At 36.7% G+C, this 24,885-nt stretch overlaps 3 protein-coding genes across 6 annotated transcripts; all 3 read right to left on the bottom strand.

Annotated features, from left to right (window-relative positions):
* Positions 1 to 122: 122 nt before the first annotated feature.
* Positions 123 to 9,734, bottom strand: LOC103338437 (ABC transporter A family member 12-like). Of its 2 annotated transcripts, XM_008241638.3 has the most exons (23): positions 9,512 to 9,734; positions 9,079 to 9,412; positions 8,865 to 8,944; positions 8,612 to 8,765; positions 8,132 to 8,251; positions 7,930 to 8,045; positions 7,680 to 7,838; positions 7,420 to 7,582; positions 7,209 to 7,334; positions 7,039 to 7,116; positions 6,601 to 6,956; positions 6,310 to 6,513; positions 6,119 to 6,228; positions 5,908 to 5,992; positions 5,654 to 5,782; positions 5,437 to 5,542; positions 5,199 to 5,287; positions 4,916 to 5,071; positions 1,595 to 1,688; positions 1,420 to 1,469; positions 1,203 to 1,326; positions 989 to 1,087; positions 123 to 894 (listed from the first exon to the last, which is right to left on the bottom strand). In XM_008241638.3, exons 1-23 carry the CDS (start codon positions 9,587 to 9,589, stop codon positions 275 to 277), a joined length of 3,630 nt encoding a protein of 1,209 aa, XP_008239860.2. In that variant the 5' UTR covers positions 9,590 to 9,734; the 3' UTR covers positions 123 to 274. The 2 variants fall into 2 exon arrangements, with proteins under 2 accessions (XP_008239860.2, XP_088911946.1); XM_089055820.1 differs by lacking the exons at positions 4,916 to 5,071; positions 5,199 to 5,287; positions 5,437 to 5,542; ... (13 more) ...; positions 9,079 to 9,412; positions 9,512 to 9,734 and adding an exon at positions 2,108 to 2,243.
* Positions 9,735 to 9,907: 173 nt separating this feature from the next.
* On the bottom strand, positions 9,908 to 17,134 carry LOC103338438 (ABC transporter A family member 7-like). 2 transcript variants are annotated; one of them, XM_089055822.1, is made up of 11 exons: positions 15,193 to 17,134; positions 14,489 to 14,741; positions 14,298 to 14,360; positions 13,811 to 14,112; positions 12,661 to 13,020; positions 11,787 to 11,896; positions 11,622 to 11,706; positions 11,143 to 11,307; positions 10,895 to 11,064; positions 10,663 to 10,751; positions 9,908 to 10,427 (listed from the first exon to the last, which is right to left on the bottom strand). In XM_089055822.1, exons 5-11 carry the CDS (start codon positions 12,877 to 12,879, stop codon positions 10,417 to 10,419), a joined length of 849 nt encoding a protein of 282 aa, XP_088911948.1. In that variant the 5' UTR covers positions 12,880 to 13,020; positions 13,811 to 14,112; positions 14,298 to 14,360; positions 14,489 to 14,741; positions 15,193 to 17,134; the 3' UTR covers positions 9,908 to 10,416. The 2 variants fall into 2 exon arrangements, with proteins under 2 accessions (XP_088911948.1, XP_088911947.1); XM_089055821.1 differs by having other exon boundaries at positions 10,714 to 10,751; positions 10,953 to 11,064.
* Positions 17,135 to 17,274: 140 nt separating this feature from the next.
* On the bottom strand, positions 17,275 to 24,283 carry LOC103338402 (ABC transporter A family member 8-like). Of its 2 annotated transcripts, none has more exons than XM_089055819.1 (18): positions 24,029 to 24,283; positions 23,211 to 23,592; positions 22,979 to 23,052; positions 22,682 to 22,826; positions 22,480 to 22,599; positions 22,263 to 22,387; positions 21,996 to 22,154; positions 21,331 to 21,493; positions 21,131 to 21,256; positions 20,949 to 21,032; positions 19,893 to 20,254; positions 19,369 to 19,569; positions 18,763 to 18,872; positions 18,595 to 18,679; positions 18,312 to 18,461; positions 18,084 to 18,189; positions 17,841 to 17,929; positions 17,275 to 17,747 (listed from the first exon to the last, which is right to left on the bottom strand). In XM_089055819.1, the coding sequence occupies exons 1-18, from the start codon at positions 24,104 to 24,106 to the stop codon at positions 17,448 to 17,450; spliced, it is 2,859 nt and encodes a 952-aa protein (XP_088911945.1). In that variant the 5' UTR covers positions 24,107 to 24,283; the 3' UTR covers positions 17,275 to 17,447. The 2 variants fall into 2 exon arrangements, with proteins under 2 accessions (XP_088911945.1, XP_008239820.2); XM_008241598.3 differs by having other exon boundaries at positions 18,312 to 18,440.
* Between the last annotated feature and the right edge of the window lie 602 nt (positions 24,284 to 24,885).

Raw genomic sequence — 24,885 nt, 5'->3', positions numbered from 1 at the left:
ATTGTTATAGCTTTTAGGTGTTCTAAATTTGATTTAGGTTTCCTTTGATTTTTGTTATAGGTTTTAAAATTTAGTCCTTTCATAATAATATAAGCATATGCAGGAGAAGAACCACCATGGCATGATAAAATTATTTATATAATTGCATTGAATTAAGCAAACTTAGTGGGCATGTTTCTCTGCACAATCCCCAGCTATATATATAAAAGCACTACTAGAAGCAGTAAACATGAAAGATGAAAATAAATCTATAAACCATAACATGCAAAATGCTCTAGGCAGCAGTAAATCTGTAAACCATAACATGCAAATAAGTCTCTCCTGGTTTCACAACTTGTGAAGGGAAATTTGGGTGGTTCACAGCATCTGGGAACCCCTGTGTCTCCAAGCAGACTGCAGCATGTTTTTTGTATACAAATCCATCTTTTCCCTTCACATTGTCCAACTTGTTACTTGTATAGAACTGCAACCCTGGCATGTTAGTCCACAATTCCAATTTTCGGCCCGACACACTGTCACGCAACACTACTGCCTTCCTCAAATGCTTGTAACTTGAAGGGTCTAGCACATAGTTGATGTCGTACCCGTCAGGCAACTCATTTATCTTGCTGCCAATTTCTTGGGGCTCGAGGAAATCATAGGGTGTTCCTTTCACAGGGGCAATTTCACCAGTGGGAATGAGTTGGTCATTAACGGGTGTGATGTTGGACCCGAAAAGCTGGAGATGGTGCGAGAGGATGTCACCACTGTTGTGGCCACGGAGATTCCAGTAGGTGTGGTGGGCTAAGTTCACTGGAGTGGCCTTGTTAAGAGCTTTGGCTTCCATTTTAATAGCTAATTTATTTGTCTCAACAAGCATGTATGTTACTGATACAACAAGATCACCAGGAAAGCCTGCATTAACAATTAGCAGCGATTTCATTGTTAGTGTTGCACAATCTACATTAGTCACATCCACAGTCATTCTTAATTCTTGTCCAAGTTTTACCTTGTTCACCATCCAAGCTGTTATAGGTGAATGTTATGTGACTATCTTCGATGTAACTTTTTACTGTCCATACAACATCACTGAATCCTTTAAGGCCACCTGACATATAATCACAAGAAAATTCTGTTATATATCGAATATTTAAATCAAATTCCGAGAAGAACATTGGTCCTGGAAATTTAGATTAGGTAACATGAAATGATCATGAACATACCATGAAGAGTGTTCTTTCCTTCATTTGCAACCAACTTGTAGTGAACACCATTTAAACTAAATTGAGCACTTCCAATTCTATTGGCAACACGTCCAACAATGGCTCCAAAGTAGACTGAATCATTCTGCAATACTTGCAATCACTCAATTAACATTCAATGGCAATCATTCTAATTTGATCAAAACACAAAGAAGATAAAACATATTTATGAACTGACCGAGTAGTCTTTAAGTGATTCGAACGCAAGAACAACGTCGTCTAGCTTCCCTGAAATAAGATGAGAGAAATCATACAAATGAGAACATAATATGCAGATTTTATAAAGCATGGAATGCAAAATTTAAACACCGAATAAAACTATTCAAAACTTGCGCAGTCACAATCCCAGATACCGTTCTTATCAGGGAGAACAACAGAGAGCACTGTTGCACCATAATTAGTCAGCTTCACAGAGAAATCTCCCTTCTTCAATTCATAAATTCCAACCTTTTGATTTGCCTCAGAACAATAAAAAACCAGTGGCAGCAAGAGAAAACACCAAAACATGATAGATATCTTAGGCATTGTATTGTAGGAGAACAATAAACCCTCTACCACCATCAAAATGCTTGAATGTGATGAATTATATATAGAAGATAATGAAGATTGAGATAAGATCATTGCTGATAGCGGATAAGGGTATGATTATATGTTTGTTGGAGATGGGGAGATAAGAGTAAATTTCGAAACAAACTGGATTTCAATTTAGCAATATGTCGTTGTTATATTTGACTTAATTTGAGATTTAAAATTTATGAATTTGAATTAATATCAATCATTAAATTACCAAATATAATATGTGGTAATTTTATTTGGTTTGGAACTTCTACATTTATAGAAGGAAAAAAAAAATCTGCAATTCTGACCTCATCTTTGGGCAGCTCAAACTTCTGTGTGCCTGGCCGTAAGTATACTCTGTTTGCATTTGGTGAAAGGTTCATACCATGTCCTCTGTTTATTGCTATGGATCTGAATTTGTTGTCATTTGAAACTCATATGATCCTGCATGTAGATTAATCAAGGGGTTAACTTAATAAAGTTGCAACTAAACCAGTAAATTCCGCCGAGCGGCTATACTCCGGTATTTCTTTTTAAACAAAGTGGTTATAAAATCGTATAGCCGCGCGGCTATAATTGTTTTGACACGTGGACACCGTTTTCACCCCAAATATAAATCGTTTAGCCGTCCGGCTATACTCTCGCGTGTTTTCCAAAATGGTATAGCCGCGCGGCTATACTCTGGTTTTCAAAAAATAGTTTACGCTAGGCACGTGTGAAAAACTCATTCTTTCTTTCTTTATTTTTTCTCTTGCACAGCGGATCCTGCAGAAGTTACCAGGAAAGACCAGATCCAACCAAGAAAGGAAAGGGAAGGAAACAATAGTTTTGGTTGGCATACAGTTAGATTTTTTTTAGGACTGATCTGTTAGGATCCAGGGATTTTATTACCTGAACTCATCTTTTTTTTTTTTTTTTCCCTCTTGCACAGCGGATCCTGCAGAAGTTATCGAGAAAGACCAGATGGAAGGACAGCCAACCATGAAAGGAAGGGAAAGGAAACAATAGTTTTTGTTGGCGTACAGTTAATATTTTTTTGGACTGCTCTGTTAGGATCCAGGGATACTCTCGGGTATATTTGTATTTTCAAAAAATTTTATAGCCGAGCGGCTATATTTGTTTTGACACGTGGACACATAATCTCTAGAAGGGTTAGTATAGCCGCGCGGCTATACTTGGGTCCTTAAAAAAATTAGTATAGCCGGGCGGCGGTTATTTTCACACGGGGGCGCCTAGGCGCTACTGGGATCCTTTTTTTAATAAATAGTATACATGAGATTATTGAGAAAATCTTTAGTATCAATGATGGCTTGGTGTCTAGTGCTGCTGATAAATGTATATGGGGTCTCACTTCTTCTCGCAATTTCTCTGTCAAATCAGCCTATCTTTCTTTATTTGATGATGATGAGCTTGAGCCTTGGCCTGGGGATTTTATATGGAAATTGCACATACCGCCTAAACTGGAAACCTTCTTTTGGCTTATTATGCAAGGTAAATTGCTGACTAATGTTCAAAGACAGAAACGGAATATGACTACCAATGCAAACTGTCCGATTTTGCCATGGGGCATCGGAAACTTTAGAGCATTTGTTTAGAAGTTGCAACAAATCTCTTTGTGTTTGGAAACTCTTTTGGTGCCCCACATTCAGTTGCTCACACCTTTGTCCTCCCCTTTAAAGATTGGCTGCAAATAAATCTTAAGGACAGATTATCGCAACTAATCCTATTAACATTGCAAGGGATTGGCATGTGGCTAATAGGTCCATCTCTACCAAACCACATAGAGAAGATGTTATGGTGGCGTGGAAGTATCCCCTTGAAAATTGGATTAAACTTAATACTGGTGGTAGTTGTCACACTGTTGCTTCTCACATTTGCGCTGGAGGTCTTTTGAGAAACTCTAATGGCAATTGGGTCTGAGGCTTTACTGTGAATCTCGATTCTGGTACTGTTATGGAAGCTGAGTTATGGGGCCTTTTTCATGGGTTACACCTTGCATGCATGGAATGAAGGCTGCAAATTACTTGAGATTGAATGTGACTCTCAAGCTGTGATTCATATGCTCACACATGACGTTGTAGACTCACATCACCTTTTCAGTTTAATTAAGTCGAGCTTTGCCTCAAAGTGTTCTTCGTTCTTTTTTCTTTGCTTCTGGGGCTTGCCCCACCATGTAACAAATAAATAAATAATAATAAAGTAAAGATGTAACATTCATGGCTAATGGTAAAGCTCCATTTTTTGGCAAGCGGTCATATGAATGCCATTTAACCCTTTCTTTTGGCATTTACATGAATTGCTTCGGAACACTGGGAAAATAGGATTGCAACACCTAATAGCCAAAATTGATTCGAATAGGATTGCAACTTCTTAACGTGCATTTTCCCACACTAGTTGTCTATGGTTCTTATAAAAAATTTAAAACTAGGGTTTTATCACTCGTTGAGTTTGACGCCAGATTCTATAAACCTGGGATTTTTCATTAAACATCAATTTCCCTTCATAAGCCTACGATCTAAAGTTTTATTTTGCATGCACATATAGATGAAAAATCTGTGATTGGGATTTCCCTTCATACGACGGAGATGCAAAGTGAAAAAGTTGATAGCAAATCAGTTTTTGAACTTTAGGTACAATGGCTGCTTGGATGCAGTTCGTAGCATATGGATGATTGAAGAGATAAGAGTAAATTTCGAAACAAACTGGATTTCAATTTAGCAATATGTCGTTGCTATATTTGACTTAATTTGAAAGTTAAAATTTTATGAATTTGAATTAATATCAATCATTAAACTACCAAATATAATGTGTGAAATTTATTTGGTATGGAAACTCTATATTTACATGCTATATTAAACTAAACCAACAACAAGGGACATGAGAAAACACATTTACAAGAATCAATATGTCACAAATTAGTGAAAATTAATTAAACCGTAAACTCGTATATTAATCCGACACTAATCTGTATTTAAAACGTTTGATTCGATTTTCCTTGGTGCACTTGCAACCTTGATAAACACATCCTCCAATGTAGTGTCAGCCAGCCCCCAAGCATAGACTGTGAATCTAGTCTTTGCATGCTCAATAGTTTGGAACACATCTGCAATTCTGACCTCATTTTTGGGCAGCTCAAACTTCTGTGTGCCTGCCAGTAAGTATACTCTGTTTGCATTTGGTGAAAGGTTCATTACCATGTCCTCTACTTCTTGCTCATGATCTGAATTCGTTGTCATTTGAAACACATATGATCCTCCATATCTGCCCCTTAGCTGCATATAGATTAATCAAGGGGTTAACTTAATAAAGTTGCAACTAAACCAGTAAATTAAGTCTTAACTAGTCCCAATTTTTTTAGATGATTTGGGAATGGGATTTAGTAGTTTAGTCTAGTCTTACCTCTTTTGGGTTTCCTATGCACTGCATTCTACCGTCTACGAAAATTCCTAATCGGTCACAAAGGAACTCTGCCTCTTCCATTGAATGTGCTGAAGATATAAGCAGGCATTGCTTTGTAAGTGAACTTATAAAGAGGTAACTGATCAAGCTTGTTAGTTATGTTATGTTGTTATTTGACTAACAACACTAGAACATAGAGAGAGAGAGAGAGAGAGAGAGAGAGAGAGAGAGAGAGAACTGGTTAGGATGATGACACGGTCTTGTTTTGCAAGCTTGATAACATTCCATAGAGTGTTTCTTGAAGCTGGATCAAGTCCAGTACTTGGCTCATCCATGTAAACAGCCTACATTGAATAAGTAACACTTAGAGAAATGCAACAAGTAGCAGCAGACTTTTTTAGGAAGTTAAACCAAGACATATAGCCAGATTAAGTAGCTTTGACAGAGAAACATACTATGGGATTCCCTATCAGTGAAATTGCCACGCTAAGCCTTCTCTTCATACCCCCACTATACTGCCCTGCTTGTTTGTCAGCCACCCCACCATGAAATAGATTCAGATTCTTCAATGATTCTTCCACTGCCTTTATCAACAAAATTGGGACAGGAAATAGGAAAAACAAAGCTCTTATTCACTCACAAACACATATGAGAAGAGAACATGTATGCATTGACTAATTGACAAAAGAACATGTATGAACTGACTTACATTCGTTAAGACAGAACCTTTGAGGTTCTTAAGTCTGCCATAAAACAGTAGGTGCTCCCTTCCTGTCAGGGTTTCCCATAGCAGGCTAAAATTTGTCCGGAAAGCATGAAACTAATTAGATTATAAATATCTGAAAGAAAGAACCAACAAAAAGAGAAGGGAAAACTCTGCTTCCTAGATACATCAGGCAAGAATTATATCTATAGCTTACTCATATTGTAGACAAACTCCCATGCAGGTATATATTTCGTTCATTTGAGTTACAATATCCAGGCCTTTAACATATGATGTTCCAAAGGTAGGCTTTGTGAGACCAATCATCTGTGGAAAGAGTCTGTATCAGCCATTACCATATGATGTTCCGAAGAAACTGTATCATCCAATCAAAGATTCAGAGTGTACCATTTCAATAAAAGAGGTCTTCCCTGCACCACTGGGACCAAGCATACCAAAGCATTCCCCTCTAGGTAAAGCAAGAGACAACCCTCTCACTGCAAATTTCTCAGGGTTTCCATCTCTTCCTGGATATACCTTTTTGACATTGTCACAGATGACAACATAGCTTTTATCATTTGGATCTTGGAGCAGCTTCTCAACCTTTTCTCTCTGCAAATTAAGCAAGTTGAAGTATTAAAATTTCGGAGTATATTATATTGGTCTGGCATAGCACAATGTAGACAAAAATTGAGTTACCTCGTTACTAATATCAGGTTTGTCCATGTCACCAAAAGCTTTAGATCCTTGCCTCTGCAAGGTAGGCATCCTAAGAGTTGAGGGGTTCTTGTTCCTAGAGTTTTGCAAGAAAAATAAAGGACCTTTTCCACATGTCACAACTTGATCTATGTAATATGCAAGAAGAAGCAGCACAAGCCACTCAAACCCCATGATAACCAACACATCTCTCATCCCATTGTAGCTATCATTCAACTTTTCCCATGTCATCCCAGAAGTCTCCAAGGATTTGGCTTCAATGGCATATTGCCCCAACTCATATAGCCCGCGATATAGAGAAAAGCCGGGATAGAGCTCCAGAAAAACCAGCAAGCTTCCTACAACATACATTAATTAATACAAAACAACTTCATTTGTAATAATCAAACACAAATATTAATCTCCACTTGTTACACTTACTAGATGCATCTTTGATAAGGTGTTCGAAAAAAAAGGCTCCAAGAAGCCCGCTTCCGAAGACAAAAATGTAAGCCACAACTGCGATCATCAAATCAATCATGGAAATTAAGAATCTCAATCATCAAAGTCATCTCATAAGATAATAAAAGTAGCTAAAACTAACATCAAACCTGTAGCAGTCCTGGTGTCTGAAAACACTGAAGCTAGTAGAAAAGCCAGGGCTATTTGCAAGTTTATGTAGGTGAAGAAAAACACAAACTGGATGGAGTAGTCATTTTGAGTGAAATAACTTAACCCTGCATGAATGTAATTAAGTTGGTCAATTAAAGCATTAATTCAAATTAAATAAAGCTAGCCTTTACCAAAATACTATATATGTACCTAGAATTGAGCCAAATCCAATAAAACACAGCATGTAGAGTGCAGATATTGTGAGAAAATACACATATGAAATCATCCAATAAGGCCCGTCACCGAGGCCATGCATTTTCATCATGATTCTCAGTCTTTGTTCCTTCTCATAAACTATTGCAGTTAACACAACCTACACCACAAGTTAGAAAGATCGGAAAGAAGATTAATATAACTTAGCAACAATTAATGTTTAATATGGGATCATGAATTAATAACAACAATCTTACTGGGAACAGTTGTAAAACGATCCATGTAAAGAAGATTGTGCCAGCAAGAGAGGCAAAATCCATCTTGTTTGCACTTCGAGACTTGGGCATTTCTTTGACAAAATCAAACATAATTTTGGTTTTAGGCCCCTTCAAAAACTGAAGGTAGGCATTTGTTGCCTGTGAATATAAAAACAATCTGTACAAGTTAAAATGAAGGTACATATGTAGGTATGCATGTATGTATGTATGTATGTATGTATGTAAATACCATGTTCACGGTGCGTGGTAGTCGCAACAAAGCTCTAGCACCGGCAGCTTGGGTGGTCGAATTGTACCATAAGGTCACATTATAAGTTTTTGCATTTGAGTTTGAGAAATCATAAGCTGCAAGAATGATACCCTATTCATCACATATATCAAACATTATTAATTAAAGCCATATATAAATCAAAGTAGTAGATATAATGAACCTGAAAGTATCTCATTAATCTTCTTCTCTGAATTCCCCTTCATGTAACCCTTGTATAGCTCATTGTTTATCTCAGAAGAACTATTGCGCCACAAATACAGGGCTTGAACACACGTAACCTCTACATCCAAGACAAACACCGTTAAAGGTGAACTTAGTATGTTGCATATATGCAACTAAAGTTAAAGGTGAACCTTTGCTTGCACACACAATTAACAAAACTGATATCATTCATCAAGTTGCCTTTATCGTATGGTCAACACAATCAACAGCTGCGAATATCCACAATGTCCACGTACATTATATACAGAGAGTATACAATACATATAGAGAGTATACAATACATGCATGTGTACGTATTTGTACACACACACACACACACACACACACATATATATATATATAGAGAGAGAGAGAGAGAGAGAGAAACCATACATTATACAAATATAGGGTTTAACAATAAAAATAAAAATAAAAGTACCTTTTTTTATTGGGGTGGTTGATACTCGAAGTGTAGCGGATGATGTAGATAACTGGGGAGGGCATTCACGCTGCAGATTAGAGATGGGAGTTGGATCCGGCGAAGTGAACGCAGGATCAAACATATAGGATGACTGAAGTGGGGACTCTGTACCCTGCATATTTTATTACAATCGTAAAACGAAATTAATATCATTTAATCACATAAAAAAAAAAAAGAATAAAAACCAAATGGAAGAAAAATGACAACTTACCATGACAGTTTGAGTCCAATCAGTAAGATTACCGGAGGAATTCACCGGGAAAGACCCGGAAAACATGCTCGAAGCCAATGCTAACAAATGTGCACATATTAGTGTTAGTTAGACGTTCGATAATAATACTAGAAGCACCAACTATTATCCCAGCTTTGCGTTTCCCCCGTTAATTAAATAACCAACATGTCAAAATGTAGAGAAGAAATAATACTTTGGGCAAAAGAATGATTAGTTCCAGTCATGAGGATTGTGACAGGACATGAGCCCTTCTTCCTGCATGACTCATCGGGCAAGTCTTTGAACGACAAGAAATCACTTCTCACTGCACGAAAATCATTCTGTGGTATTTTTAACAGGGCAGGCCATTCTGGAGGCTTAGGAATTGGACATGAGTCGTCAAAATGCCCTATCTCTGCTGGATCCGATCCGCATTTCGTATTGGGTTTGTTCGTGTACACATCCACAACGATTTGGAAGAAAGCAAAGAGCGAGCAGAAGAAGGCTGGTATTAAAATCAGGGCTATATTGGCACACATCCTTCGTTTCTGCAAAATCATCAACAATTAAATTAATTAAGTTGATATTTTGTCATAACTCAGGAGCTAAATTGAATAATTAAATTAATTAATTGGTTGCAGGAGAACCTGAAAGGTTAAGTTTTTCCTGAGCAAAGCATTGGACTGAAGCCAAAAATTGGCAGGGCGACCAGCAACATCAGCCATTGATGTCCGAAGAGCTTTAACTTGATACCTAAGAAACCCAAAATCAATATGGAAGTGGCAGCGTAGACTTGTAACTAAACAGGGCGTCAAAGTTGAAAACCTTTAACAGAAATTAGACCCTTTGTGTCCCCAAATGCACTTCTTTGGGAAAGAAATAAGAAAAGAAAACAAGAGTTTTGTATGCCACTCTTTTAATTAACATTGTTCGTTAAAACTTAAATTTAGTAAGTCCTCAGCCAATGCCTGATTTGTTGCGTTTGACTGTCTTAACCATCACAAATAAAATCCCACTCAAATCATTAATTGAAGCATTATCAATGGCTAAATGATCAGCTTCTCTTTGATGCCTTAAAAATTTCACACCATTTTCTGATTGTCCACAACATTACATGAGGTGTATGAGTTGAGTTGTACCACAAGAAGTGGTAGGTGACATGAAAAAAAAAACATTTATAAACAATGGTTCCTAGCTAAGAGTTTTTTAACACATGGAAGAAATTTTTGACAAAGATAGTTCTAACAAGAACTCTGATACAGAAACACTATGCTACGTGTTGGCTTCCTGAGCTCCGCGTGCAACTTTGATGAAGACTTCCTCCAACGTAGCATCAGCTGGGTTCGATGCATTAATGGTGAACCTGCTCTTCACAATCTCCACTGTTTTGAAGATGTCTGGTATTCTGATCTCAGTTTTAGGCACCTCAAACTTCTGGGTTCCAGATACATGGTATATCTTGTTAGCACTAGGAGAGCGGGTTTGCACCAATTTCTCCACATCTTCTTCATGAATTGAAGATGTTATTATGAACACATAAGATCCTCCATATCTAGCTATCAGCTGTCACAGTACACCATTGAAGTTGTACGTAAATTCGTGCCCAAATGAAAATCTATGTGCATTCTCACATGTAAAATCTATCATGCAGGCTAAACATGCAGCTTCTATTCCAAGAAGAAGAGACACAACAAAAATGATTCACTTGATAACTAAAATGATCGAGATCAATTCTAAATCTGAAACCAAAATAGAAGAGTAATACAATTAAAAGATAAAAGCATTGAAGTCAATTAACCTCTTTTGGATTTCCTAAGCACTACAGGCTGCCATCTACAAAAATACCTACTCGATCGCACAAGACTTCTGCTTCCTCCATTGAATGGGCTGAAACATAACAAACAAGACCATTATGTAATTGACAGCATCAAGTTGAGCAATAAGAATCGAAATTAAGTGCAAGGGGCCGAGGGACAATACACAACAGTAAGAGGAACAAGAAAGCAGATAATCTGTAATGCTTGTTACACCTCATTTTTGCAAGTTCAACAAGTAATGTGGGGAGAGAGAGAGAGGGAGTGAGAGTACTGGTGAGGATGATTGCCCGGTCTTGCAATGCACACTTCATGACATTCCATAAATTTTTTCTGGAAGCTCGATCTAGTCCTGTACTACTACAAGGCTCATCCATATAAACCACCTAGAAAGAATTCAAAAGGTTATGCCATAAGTAGGCTGGTACCCCCATGACATATATAGTTAGCAAGAGAGATCTCACAAACAAAGGTAGAATGGGAAAAGGTGAAGACAAATTTTGGGATCCCCAGTGAGTGAAATTGCTACACCGAGCCTCCTCTTCATGTCCCCCACTATATGTTTTAGCTTGTTTATCAGGAACTCCATCATGAAATAGGTTGAAACTCTTCAGAGAGTCTTCGACCGACTGCAGCAACAAATGCTAGTCATATACACAACACAACAGCACATAGATTTTGGCTTTAAGTCTCACATTCATCAGCAAAGCTTATAGCTTGTTCCTTCTGTTTTTTCATGGAAGTATTCTAAACTACATTAACAAATAAGTTTCAGTGTTGCAGGTAGAGTCATCAATTACCATATATTTATTGAAATTAACAAACAAAAAAATGCAGAGACTTGCCAAATTACTGCTCCAAATCCTACGGCAAGTACACGAAGCTCTTAAAGGCCAACAAATCTTCACATGGAAATGTTAATATAAGCATATTATTGAGTTACCTGTGTCAAGGCAGAACCTTTGAGGTTCTTAAGTCTTCCATAAAACATTAAGTGCTCTCTTCCAGTCAGGATTTCCCAAAGCAGACTATTACAGCAGAATAAAAGAAACAATAATATTGTTTTACTTTTTAATAAATAGGAAACATGGATGAGAATATAGCTTAATCATGCTGTGGGCACACACCCATGCTGCTATACACACCATCCATTTGAGTCCTTATGTCCAGACCCTCAACAAATGCCGTCCTGGATGTTGGCTTTGTAAGACCAGTCATCTGACAATAAATGCATTTAGTCTCCCCAAAATTGCTCAAAGAACATACAGCTATGATATTTCTAACTTAGCGAAAAAGTGGCTCCCAATTTATATGCTTAACAAAAAAATCTTTGAAAGCATTTTCCTAGTTCCCCTCAAATTCATTCGAAAGATTAAATGGAAAGCAGCACTTTTCATCTATAAGAAAACACGACAGAAAGTTTTCAGAATCGGTGTATTAATACCATATTAATGAAAGAGGTCTTGCCGGCACAATTGGGACCAAGCATACCAAAGCATTCCCCTCTGCACAAAGCAAAGGATATACCCCTCACTGCAAATTTGTCAGGGTTTCAGTCCTTTCCTGGATAAACCTTTTTGAGGTTGTCACGACGGCATATTTTGTGTCTGTCTCAATTACTTCTCCCGATAGAAAGGAAAAATGAAATTATTAGTGCAGCTAATTAAGCTGCAAAACCTGAGCAAGTTAAAAGTCAAAACAACTTAAAGGACATACATGGTGCTAATTGTTTGTTTTAGCTTTACTATAACAATTAGGGAGTTAAATTTATTAGAATCCAAGTTTATTCTGCCTACATACTAGGTTATCCTTTATAATTCCCCCTAGTGTGGCCTATTTGATAGTGAGAATTAAAAATCATTGTCGTAGTTTTTATGTTCAATTTCTTTTCTCCTTTGGTCTTCCTGCATAGATCCTATTAGGTCTTGCAAATAGGATGCTTATTGATCCCCTTCAAAACTGTCCAAACAAGAGAAATTTACCTCTTTACTGAAATCAGCTTTCTCCACCTGAACTCCAAGTTTAGGACTCTGCCCTTTAGAACTAGGCTTCTGAAAGGACAACAGCAGCTTTTTCCATAAAAATTTCAAGAAAATTAGAGTACTTGTTCCACTTCCCAGTGATAAAACTGTATCCATAAAATATGCAAGGACAAGCACCATCAACCACTCAACAAGCATAATGATCAAGACCTCTCTCATTCCATTGGCGATCACCTAAATCTCCCCACCGCATCCCTTTAGTCCCTAAGTATTTCCCAATGAAAGAAGCTTGTGCAAACTCATACAGCCCACGAGTTAAAGAAAACCCCGGATATAACTCCATTAGAAATATCCAGTTCCCTGCAATCATGAAAAACAAGTCTCACAAAAGGTCAATTCAAAAGTATAAATGTGAAAAATATAATATACAAATCAAATTTAACTTGTAGACGGAAAGTTAGAAACATCTGTAAGCCAACTCAAACCAAAACCACAAACGTGTATTTGAGTCAAATGACCATGTCCCTTGAGTCATTTGAATAATGCATCACAGGTCTCGTTTGAACATTAACTTTCACTTACTAGGGGGAATGATGCATCCTCAACAAAGCATAGGAAAAGATAGTTCCCTATGATCCCAGTGCCAAAGACACCTATGTATGCTGTTATTGTATTCAAAATTCGGTTGAGGATGATTCATAAGATCTTGTTACTTAGCGGGTTGTTTAAGAAAAATTAAGATTTAACTCTAAGTTTTAACATGACAATTAACAAATATCATTATCTGTAGCAGTCTTCATGTTTGAAAACACTAAAGCTCCTAGGAAAGACAATGAAGTTTGCAAATTTATATAGACAAGATAAAACATAAATTGGATGCTGTAGGTCATTCAGTTTGAAAATTTTTAACCCTGCAAGGAAGTGAATTTGGCTAAAGCAACCTGAAACAAGTAAAGAATATAAGCAATAAATTAAGTGCCGTCTGATATATGACTGAGCCAAATATCAAAAAACATAGCATGTAAATGAATGAGATACAAAGAAAATAAGTGTAGGAAATTATCCAGTAAGGCCCATCTCCAAGACCATGCATTTTCATTATGATTCTAAGCTTCTGTGGCTTCTCATAAACCAGAGATAACGAAATTACCTACAATTCTCTGCATTTTCATTCTTTCTAAGCTTCTGTTGCTTCTCATAAACCATAAATTGAAGTATCCTAGCAGAGAATTAATATCAATTATCAAAGTTTGAGTCTTGACCAAGGAAACCTCAAGGGCGAACCAACCCAAAGAAAGAATCTACAGCTTGTCGCAACTCATCAGAGGCATTCTAAACGAAAACTGAAAAGTTAAAGTCTGGTGGGCAATGACGTTGTAGAGATTAGATGAAGGGATCCAAAGTAAAAGCAGGATCTTCAAAATTGGAATAGCCAGGTGAAAATTCTGAGCCCTGAAAATTATGAAATATCATATTAGCAACAAAGCTCTTTCTAGACCCTGAATAAATATAAAAGCACAAGAATAGATAAGAATACCATATGAGAATAATGTTAGTTTGTTAATAATGATGAAAATCAACGGATAATTAGTCATAAACCTAAGAAGGCAGAGCAAAGAAGAAGAAAGACAACTTACAAAAGCATCATCTGCTAAAGACTTTTCGACTGAAAGCCCTGGGGATCATATTCCCAGCCAAACCTATCACAACATACACGATTAAACAAACAAGAATATTTATTGTCAGCATCCCATCAGTTCAAATACTCAAAGCACAAAAAGAACAAACTAGCATTACAAAACAAACACACAGAGGAGAGAGAGCACACTTGAGCCAAGTGTTTGATTATTTCCAGTGAAAAGTAGAGCTGCAGGGCAGGAAGGGTCCTGGACGACTCAATCTGGCAAATCTGTGAAAGGAACAACCTCACTTCTCACAGCCCAATATTCGGGAGCAGGTATTTGAAGCAATGGAGGCCATTCTGGACGGTTAGGAAACGCACAACGGATAACTCCATTGAAAGCATATTCATAGTAACACCCTGCCTCTTTTCTACAGCCACACTCAGCGGGTCCGACAATCTTTGAAGGACAAGAGTCAATAAACACAGGATGATTGGAAATCAAATTAGCCAAATATTTGTCTTGATATTTAGTTTCCGAAAGAAGAAAAGAAAAACATAAAATCATGTAATGAGAAGAAGTACATACAAAGTAAAAGAAGGATGCTTTTTAATACAGCAGAAGCAATAACCAAAATTTCAAGCCATAGAGGACTCAGCCTAATCAAGCATTATCGCTCAAGTATGTAAGAAAAAGAAAATTCAACAATTGGGCAACATAAATCAAATTGATTTTATTACAGTTTTAATAACTTATAAACTAAAATCTAAGAAAAAAAACACAATTAAAGGAAAACCCACAAAGCTGAAACAGTGGAATAAATATAAAGAGCAGAGGGAAACACCAAAGACAGCTCCTTTTTCCAACAAGCAAGAACAAATCCCACAAAAGAAAAAGATGAGAGGGAGACCTGGAAAGTTAGGTTCTTCCTGAGAAGGGCATTGGCCTGAGACCAGAAACTGACATGACAATGTGATTGATCCCCCATTGATACCCAAGCAAGGACTTGCAATGACGGTCATAAAGCTAGAAACTTTCCCTCCAAAATTGAAGCTTTGGAGCAGTTAAACTGACATCCGTTTATCAATTCCCTTCTTGGTTGACAGTTGATTGGTAAAGTGAGTTTGAAAAAGTACATGCTACTTAGAATCAACATATCAGAGTCATATATATGACGATTTTATTAGTTGAAAAAAAGTAGCAGGAAGTGACCTTTTTTAAATAAAAAAATTAAAAAAGGAAAAAAGAAATGAAAAGGCATGATTTGGGTATTGGCCCCTCAAGAATTGCTATTCAGTTAAGTGTAAGCAATTTTGGCCTTTTCTATTGGACAGGAAGCAATTATTTTGACATGGCTATTAACTACACGACGTGACATGTGTCATTTAAATTTTACAAGAATGTAATTCTGTTCGTCCAAAAAAAAAAAAAAAAACAAGAATGTAATTCTGACTTTTGATTGTTGGGTTTAATAAAAATCATTATTAACTGAGCTCTGAAAAGCCAGCCAGAGGTGTCCGTTCATAGTTGTAGATGGCAATTGTACCACTTGTGTTTGTAGAGGGAGATGTCACACTATTAAATTTATGAGCACTACGTTTCAGACAATTAATACATTATGAGACTCACATGTATCAATTTATTAATTTAAATGTATATAATTATAAATAGCATTCGACTATTAAGATGTTTCATTTATGTTTAATATTTAAGTTAGAATATAAAAAAACACATTTTTTAACACACATTAAGACACACATTTTAAATCATTATATTATTAATAATTCAATATCTAATTGGCAAATCGGTTTTTCAGATCCTGTAGCTATAGTGTTGGGCCACCACCATAGCATTTTGTAACCAAAAAAAAAAAAGGTACAGTTTTAGTTTAAGGTACGACAGTCGGTCCAAACTGTTGGGCATCAAGAAGTGCTGGTAGGAGTCGAAAGACCAGTCAGGTACAGAGGCTGGCAGTTCCTTTCCTTCTCCACAAGTGATGAAAAGCTTTTAATTTTTTTGTTTTTGACCAAATGGAAAATTGAGTCTTATGTTATAATGTATATGAAAAACAATCTCATCTGGGCTTGCGGGTCAACATTTCTTCATTTCTTGCTGAGGAGGGGCTTGGAGGTTAATGCCCTTGTACCGATATTCAGAGCATCTGGGATTCAACCGGGTTTTCACCTCTAGCTGTAATCATCATCACTATGTTAACCAACAAGCTGCTCACATAATTACCAAGCGATATAAGGCCATGCTGCAGATTATAACTAGCAAGCAGTTATAATTATGGAACAAAAACCTTCTGCATGGCCTCTATATCTCTTGGAAATTGTGTGAGCAGCTTACAATTATCACTTGCGACTGGACAATCCTTATTTTCCAAACGTCAAGTAGCCAAGAACTGCAATGCATATGTGGTTAAGAGTGTTAAAATGCTGGTATACTTTGTAGGGGGAAAAGAGAACTCTGTAGGGATTAAACTTAACAAACTCAATTTTGAGACTACGAAGCTACTATGGGCTGTGCAGCTACCTTCAGCAAATTCTAGTGACATTAAGGTATTCCTTTTTTCACTGCATTCAGATCCAGCACTCTCACTCCTCCTGGGACCGCAGGGGTTTGCAGTCGTACAACATCAGAATTTGCTTAAGGTAGCTTCACAGCCCATTTGGCTCAAAAAGAAGCAACCAAATTTGAAGCAGAGGAAAGATTGATACTTACCACAAGGGAAAGCTAGAAAATGTGATGAAACTTGAGAGGAGGGATGCTTTGCTTTTTTGCTAATATGGAGAGGAAGCTCAGAGAAATATAAGAGAGGTGCGCTTGAGCTTAAGCTTCTGATCTTATAAATAGACCAGAGTCCTCAAGACATGCATGTCGCATGATGCACGCTTTTTTCACCTTGGCTCAGTTAGTTGATCAAGTATCAACAGCATGAACTACCAAACTTTTCCCACTGAACAAAACGATGCCTAATCTAAAAAAAGAATTTTGGTTTCTCTTTCAACAAAAAGAGAGAGAATTGATATATAGAAACTATCAAATTTCATTATTTATTTCTATATATCAGCACGTATAAAACAAATGGAAATGAATATTTCCAACGTGAAACCAAATGACATACAAATTAACATCTCAGTAGCAATGAACAAAATATGACAATCATGTCAGTACATTGGAGGCTTGGGCCTCAAGTGCGACCTTGATGAAGACATCCTCCAAGGTGGTGTCAGCTAGACCCCATGCGAAAACTGTGAACCTGTGCTTTGCATTATCAACTGCCTCAAATACGTCTGCAATTCTGACCTCCTGTTTTGGCAACTCAAACTTCTGGGTCCCAGAAAGATAGTATATCTTGTTAGCATTTGGGGAGAGTCTTCGCACCAAGTTCTCCACCTCTTCCTCATGATTCGAAGATGTTGTCATTGTAAACACATAAGATCCTCCATATCTAGCTTTCAGCTGAGATACACAATTTTGGTAACAAGTGTTATGCAAAGTGTCGAGAAAAACCGATATGTCCTATACAGATGTTATGGCACTAAATTAAGATACCTCTTTTGGGTTTCCTATGCATTGCAAGCTACCATCCACAAAAACTCCTAACCGATCACAGAGAACCTCTGCCTCTTCCATGGAATGTGCTGAAGATACACAGACCAGATTTATAAGTGAATAAAGAAGCAAAAGAGGTCATTATGCTGTTGCTTAACAGTTAACACTACTCCGTACTGTACTGAGCCGCCATGGATTTTATAATTGACAAAACAGTAAATAGAGGGGAGGACGGGGGAGTACTAGTTAAGATGATTGCCCGGTCTTGTTTTGCACGCTTCACAACATTCCATAAGTTGTTTCTTGAAGCTGGATCAAGTCCAGTACTGGGTTCATCCATGTAAACAACCTAGAATGAATTTATAGAAGAAGGCAATAAGTAGAGTAGCATCTCGAGATAACATATCTGATTTTCCAGGAAAACTATCACAGATATAGCCAAAGTAGCTTTAACAGAGCACGAAGACATACTTTGGGATCCCCTATAAGTGAAATGGCAACGCTAAGCCTTCTCTTCATACCTCCACTATACTTTCCAGCTTGTTTGTCTGCAACCCCACCATAAAATAGATTGACACTTTTCAAAGATTCTTCCACTGCCTTCAGCAACAAAATTGGGACGTGAAACAACAGAAAAAACAAAAGAGTTATTCTCAAAATAATAATCCAGAGCACACACTTTAAAGTATAACTAGACTAGTTCGGTTTATTATTTGTTGGTCACTATTTCTATATAAAATATATATTGACTTACTTGTATTAATGCAGAACCTTTGAGGTTTTTAAGTCTTCCATAAAATAGTAAATGCTCCCTTCCAGTCAGGGTTTCCCATAGCAGGCTACAAAAATGTCCAAAAAAATGAGAAATTAATCAGATTTTAATTGAAGGAACATTTTGCCTTAAGGAAAAGTTCTAGCTTACTCATGCTGTGGACAAACACCCATGCTGGTATATATTTCATCCATCTGAGTCTGAATGTCCAGACCTTGAACATAAGCAGTGCCAGAGGTTGACTTTGTGAGACCAATCATCTGTGGAAAGATAAATACACATTAACTTTTAAAAGTTTTAAAGACCAAAGAAAACACAAGAGCAAAGGCAATTCCTTGACATGCAAGAATATTGGACAGCATCCAGAGGGGTGAAGCCAACCCAAAAATATTAACTCTACAAGCATAGCTCTACCAGAGAAGACTGGAGATGTCAATGCAGCAGAGACAGGACGACGTGACAACAGTTATGGCTAACGGAAGCCAAGAAAAGAACATCACTGAGTTGGATAATAGGAGTAAATAAAATTATATCTCTCCATGAAGCATAAAAAAAGTCCTTGATTTATTTGAGAAAATATTTGATTACTTGAAAACTTTCTTATAATAATTTTCCAGTTTTTCTCGATTTATTTTTTCAAATGACTAGATATGAAATCTTAAGGAATAATGATCTCACCAGCAAACGAAAAGAAAAATGTTAGAAATTTAGTGTAAATGTAACGCAAGTTAATCAAAGTTTGAAAAGCATACTGACCATATTGATAAAAGAGGTCTTCCCAGCACCATTAGGGCCAAGCATACCAAAACACTCTCCCCGAGACAAAGCAAGAGACAACCCTCTCACTGCAAATTTCTCAGGGTTTCCATCTCTTCCAGAATACACTTTTTTGAGGTTGTCACAGATGACTGCATGAGTTGTATCTGAATCCAGTAGCAACTTTTCAACCTTCTCCCTCTGGAAAGGAAGTGGAAGCATTATTCATGCATATTAACTTTAGGCACATCATTTTGAGGAAGATAAAAAACTCATAAAGATATGAAAGACATAAATGAAGCAAACATCAGTGACACTTATTTTTTTGGTTCAAACATCAGTGACACTTATAAACATCAAGGACATCGAACAAGGGTACCAAAACTTAAAGACTAATCTTGAATCATATAGCAAAAAGTTGACATTTTGTCTTTCCACCTAAATGATCTGGAAACTGATAATCTCCAAATACTAAACCAGCAATGAAAATTGAGGATATAAGTTAAACTGCAAGAAAAAGTTACCTCCTGACCAACATCAGGTTTCTCCATCTCAATAGAAACTTTAGATCCCTGCCTTCGCAAACTACGCATCCTAAAAGATGACAGTTTCTTCTTCCTAAATCTTTGTAAGCAAAAGAAAGTACCTTTCCCAGTTCCTGATGAGACAGCTTGATCTACGTAATATGCAAAAAGAAGCACCAAAAACCACTCGACAACCATGATAATAAAGACCTCTCTCATCCCATTATTGCTATCACTTAAATCTCCCCACTGCATCCCATTGGTTCCCATATAATTGCCATTAAAGGCATATTGTGCAAACTCATATAACCCACGATATAGAGAGAAGCCAGGATATAGCTCCAGAACAATGATCCAACCTCCTACAACAATGCAAAACAATCTTATAATGAGCTGAGTGTTTGAGAAGTACAAGTAGAAAGAGGAGGCAAAACTTAAGCAAACACTAATCACTGACAGTTGAAGTACTAAGCGGTGAACAGTTTGGTCCACTAACAGCGCATTGGTTTATATTTGAAGGTTGCCACCTCCAGAATATCAACAGAATCAGACCACAAACTCAATAGAGCATATTGTTGTATCCCTCAAGTTTACTTAAAACATATCGACAATATGCTCAGTCATAAATAATAGTCCTACGTGATATAAAAAAAAAAACTAGTGTTATTATTTTGAGATTCATCAAGCTTGCAGATTTTTCCAGTTATTTAAAAAGATCTTATTAATGTGCCTCTCTTCGCAGAAAGTATCTCTCCAGGAATGCCAATGAATTACATTAAACAGGTAAGACACCCACTGTAGCCTTCATCTTGGTGTGACAAAGGCTTCAGAGGTATTCACTGGTAAGGCAAGGTGGAATTGGAAACCATCTAAGCAAGCTAACATAATATTGAGAGGAGGGAGAACTACATAACAATTTGCATAAATGAAATTCTGAAATGCAGTCCCTTGAAACAGAACCTTTTTAAATATTAGTTTAACACTGGAAATAGTTATCGTGGAAACAAACAAGAGCAAAGCAACAGATACCGAATTTTCACAAATGTTTCCACTTACTTGGGAATGATGTATCTTGGACAAAGAATTGAAAAAGAAAGCCTCCCAAAAGCCCACTTCCAAAGACAAATATGTAACCAATAACTGTTATCATGACAAAAATGTCAGTCAACCCATCCTGTTAGATAAAAGTTGAGAGTGGCCCACTACGTTTCATATAAATACAAACAACAACATCAAACCTGTAGAAGTCTTCACGTCTGAAAACATAGCAGCAACTAGAAAAGCCAGAGATATTTGCAAGTTTATATAGATGAAGTAAAAAACAAATTGGATGCTGTATTCATTCATCGTGAAGAATTTTAACCCTGTAATGAAGTCATCGTTAAAGCAATTGAAGTGAAGCTAGACTAAGAAAGTTGTTAAGCAGTCATATCATTACCTATAAGTGAGCCAAATATAACAAAACATAGCATGTAGATTGAAGATACTGTAAGAAAATAAGTATAGGAAATCATCCAATATGGCCCATCACCAAGCCCATGCATTTTCATCATGATTCTCAGTTTTTGTTGTTTCTCGTATACCAGTGACGTCAACACAACCTACATCAGAATTGGGCAAACGGAAACTATAAGTATGTATACTCACTCATAGATCAACATTCTATGCATACAATAGAGGACGAAATTGGGAAAGGAGACACATTTACAACTGTATTTAGAAGTGATATGGTGAAATATTATTGCCAAATGGTTAAGGTATATAGCTAGTATAAAAATCATGTGTTTGTAAATAGATGGAGAGGTTCAATTTCATTCTCAAAGTCATATGTTGCTAAAGTTGTGGAGGCACTTGTAGTATGCAGTGTTGATTTCATGACTCAAAAATGCAGATGATGGGGAGCCAACAAAGAGGATATCACCGTATAACCTCACAGAACTCTTAACCATACTTTGAGAATAAATTATGAGAAGAAAAGAAAATGTAGTTACTTATAATTGTAAATGCAAATGACGAGATGTTGAAATCAAAAGATGCAAAATTTAATCAAATCCATGGCACCAAACAGGATTGATAGACTTGAGCAAAGCTTCATATACTTACCGGGAACAGCTGTAAAATGACCCATGTAAAGAAGAGTGTACCAAGAAGAGAAGAAAAATCCAGCCTGAGTTTGCTTTCAGGTTTGGGCATTTCTTTGACAAACTCAAACACCATATCTGTACCAGATCCTTGTAAAAACTCAAGGTAGGCATTGGATGCCTGTGAATACAAATGTTAGCACTTATTATTGTATTGAATTTACTGCTTCTATTATAATCGATAGCATAAAAGAAAACTCAACAAGAAAAACAAGTTATAGATGCATACCAGATTCACTAAACGCGGAAGCCGCAGCAAAGCAATAGGACCACTGCCCGTGTCATTCTTAAAGGTTGAATTGTACCATATGCTTACATTAAAATTATTCCCATTTGAGTTAGAGAAATCATAGGCTGCAAAAAATATTCACTGTCAGTATTGGCCTACTAGTATACTTATTTCATCAAATCAAACAAGCAAGCCAGATAGATATATGAGAGATAACCTGCAAGTATTTCATTAATCTTCCTCTCTGAATTCCCCTTCTTGTAACCTTTATACAGCTCACTGTTTACCTCAGAAGAACTGTTGCGCCACAAATGCAAACCCTGAACACATCTAACCTCTAGGTTCAAGACAAAATTAAGAAAAACGTTTTAGTAGGTGGCATGCAACAAAATTTGTGTATGTGCATAAGTAACATATACCTTGTTGCATCTGAATGGATGATATGTTAATGGGAACAGAAAATATGGAGTTTTGTGAGCATTGACTCTGCACATTATATATTGGAAGATCTGAATAGAAAGCAGGATCAAGGAAATTGGAGTATTCAGGCATTGATTCTGAACCCTGAAACATTTCATAAAAAATGACTTTAGAAACAAAGCTAAAACAGTTAACAAGAAACTATGAAAGCCATAATACTTGAATGAAAGAAAGAAAAAAATGATTCACAACAAAAGGAAAAAGTAGGAAAGGAACGTAGAGAGAAGACAACTTACTGAAACATTACTGGCTAAATTATCCAGGGTATCAGAGGAATTCAGAGTACTTCTGAACATATTTCCAGCCAAAACTATCAGAATGTACAGTAAACAGTTAGCATTAATATACTAACGGAAAACAAAGTCAATACAATTACATCAAATAATGATCTACATAACTCATCAGGTGAAGCAGTAACATTCAAAATTGACATACTAAAACACACATGCCAGAGAGAGAGGGTAATACCTTCTCCTAGAGTTTGATTTTTCCCAGTGAACAGCATAGTTACAGGACAGGATCCTGTCCTCTTACATGACTCATTTGGCAAGTCTGTATATGGAATAACACTGGATATCACTGCACGATGGTTTGGAGCCGGCAGTTGTAGCAATGGAGGCCACTGGGGAGGATCAGGAATGGGACAACTGGCTCCTTGGTCTAGAGTTGAGTATTTTAGGGCGCAAACTTTCTCGCACTTCCCATCTCCATCTGTATCAATACAGATGCAACCACACCTGTTTTCAGGCTTATCGAGTTCATGGTTGACCAAAGTTTGGACAAGAACTAGCAATAAACACAGGAGAATTGGAAATGAAACTAGCCGAATATTCTCTTTGATATTTCGTTTCTGCATAAGAGAACGTATATATGCTATTATCATCAGATTTTATACAAAATATTATTTGCAGACTCACAAAATCACAATCACCCAACAACCCATCACTCATACACAAGAAAGACAACTTAACCCGAACCAAAAATAAATCATATGGCACAAATTAACCCATAATTATACTAACTAAAATGAACCCAGAAGGTAAAACTGTGAGATAAAGTTGAAGGAAAAAGTAACCGCTTGATCAACAAGCAATCAAGAATCTCACGGATAAGTGCCAAAAAAGGGATAATGAATATGAAAAGAAAATAAACATAAAGAGAAAAGCAAAGAATACTCTTCATTCGATTTTTCTTCTTCTTTGTTTTCTGCATTCAATCTCAGTTTTCAGAAACCAAACTAAAACTACCCACAAACAATAGAGAGAGAGAGAGAGAGAGAGAAGGACCTGGAAAGTTAAGTTCTTTCTGAGCAAAGCATCTGCCTGAGTCCAGAAGCTAGCAGGGCCATGAGCGGTATCCGCCATTGAATTGCCTAACTCCAAAGCCTTAAGCAAGAAATGCGACCGTTAATCTGAACTTTCCAAAAAAAAAGTAGACAAAAATTCAAATTTCCCACTATAGTAGAATTTTTCTCTGTCGTGCCACTTTTTCTGTGTGTGCAAAATTGCTGGTGTTTGCTAATTTGCTCTGTTCATGGACATGGAAAGGAAGCGGCTTTGTTATTATAAATAGTCAAAACCAAAGAAATCAATTGTGCCCTTCCCCAAAACTACCATAGTACCCTTTACCGCGTTTTTTCCTCTCTTCTATTTTTCTAACAATTTTTTATATTAAAAACTTTTCTTCCCTACAAATATATTTTTATTTTTATTTGGAAGGACAATGATCAAAGTTTTAGTCATGGCTGTGAAATTATAAAATAAAATCAATATGGAAGTTTATGGCTCAAATGCAACACTTGGAGGCAGCAAAGTATTTACTTGGAACTTTGGTGGGTGTCAACATATATTTTGGGCTTTTATATTCCCTTATGATTATTCTAATTAATATATTCACTAACCCATGTATCTTGCAACAAGGAAAAGTTGTGATTGCAACATCAATGGACAAGTTTCCCGGATATTAAGATTTGATCAAACAGTTGACATATAAAAACTACACTCTTAGTTTTAGTGAAAATTGATGTAGCTTCTTGTTGGTTATAATATATGTATTATATAGTGGTTAGTCTGTGTATTGCATCACCAAAACTGATTATGCTTTGACTGATCACAATTAATTACTAGCTTTTAAACAACTTGCT

This window comes from Prunus mume, linkage group LG7, assembly GCF_029339155.1.
Source record: "Prunus mume cultivar Tortuosa linkage group LG7, ASM2933915v1, whole genome shotgun sequence".
Classification (NCBI taxonomy): domain Eukaryota; kingdom Viridiplantae; phylum Streptophyta; class Magnoliopsida; order Rosales; family Rosaceae; genus Prunus; species Prunus mume.
The sequence above is the reverse complement of the archived record's forward strand: the minus strand, read 5'-3'. Positions and strand labels throughout refer to the sequence as shown.

Excerpts from the sequence above, each read along its gene's own strand:
- LOC103338402 (XM_089055819.1), bottom strand. The coding sequence starts at position 24,106 with ATGGCGGATACCGCTCATGGCCCTGCTAGCTTCTGGACTCAGGCAGAT. Across the intron at positions 18,190-18,311 it reads CACTTATAGGGGATCCCAAA|GTTGTTTACATGGATGAACC; the intron begins GTATGTCTTCGT and ends AATTCATTCTAG. Across the intron at positions 17,748-17,840 it reads GCATAGGAAACCCAAAAGAG|CTGAAAGCTAGATATGGAGG; the intron begins GTATCTTAATTT and ends TGTGTATCTCAG.
- LOC103338437 (XM_008241638.3), bottom strand. The coding sequence starts at position 9,589 with ATGGCTGATGTTGCTGGTCGCCCTGCCAATTTTTGGCTTCAGTCCAAT. Across the intron at positions 1,689-4,915 it reads TTGAGCTGCCCAAAAATGAG|GTTGGAATTTATGAATTGAA; the intron begins GTCAGAATTGCA and ends GCAAATCAAAAG. Across the intron at positions 1,327-1,419 it reads AATCACTTAAAGACTACTCG|AATGATTCAGTCTACTTTGG; the intron begins GTCAGTTCATAA and ends CAAGTATTGCAG.
- LOC103338438 (XM_089055821.1), bottom strand. The coding sequence starts at position 12,879 with ATGAGAGAGGTCTTGATCATTATGCTTGTTGAGTGGTTGATGGTGCTT. Across the intron at positions 11,308-11,621 it reads AAGGTTCTGCCTTGACACAG|TCGGTCGAAGACTCTCTGAA; the intron begins GTAACTCAATAA and ends TTGTTGCTGCAG. Across the intron at positions 10,752-10,952 it reads CCGGGCAATCATCCTCACCA|CCCATTCAATGGAGGAAGCA; the intron begins GTACTCTCACTC and ends GTTATGTTTCAG.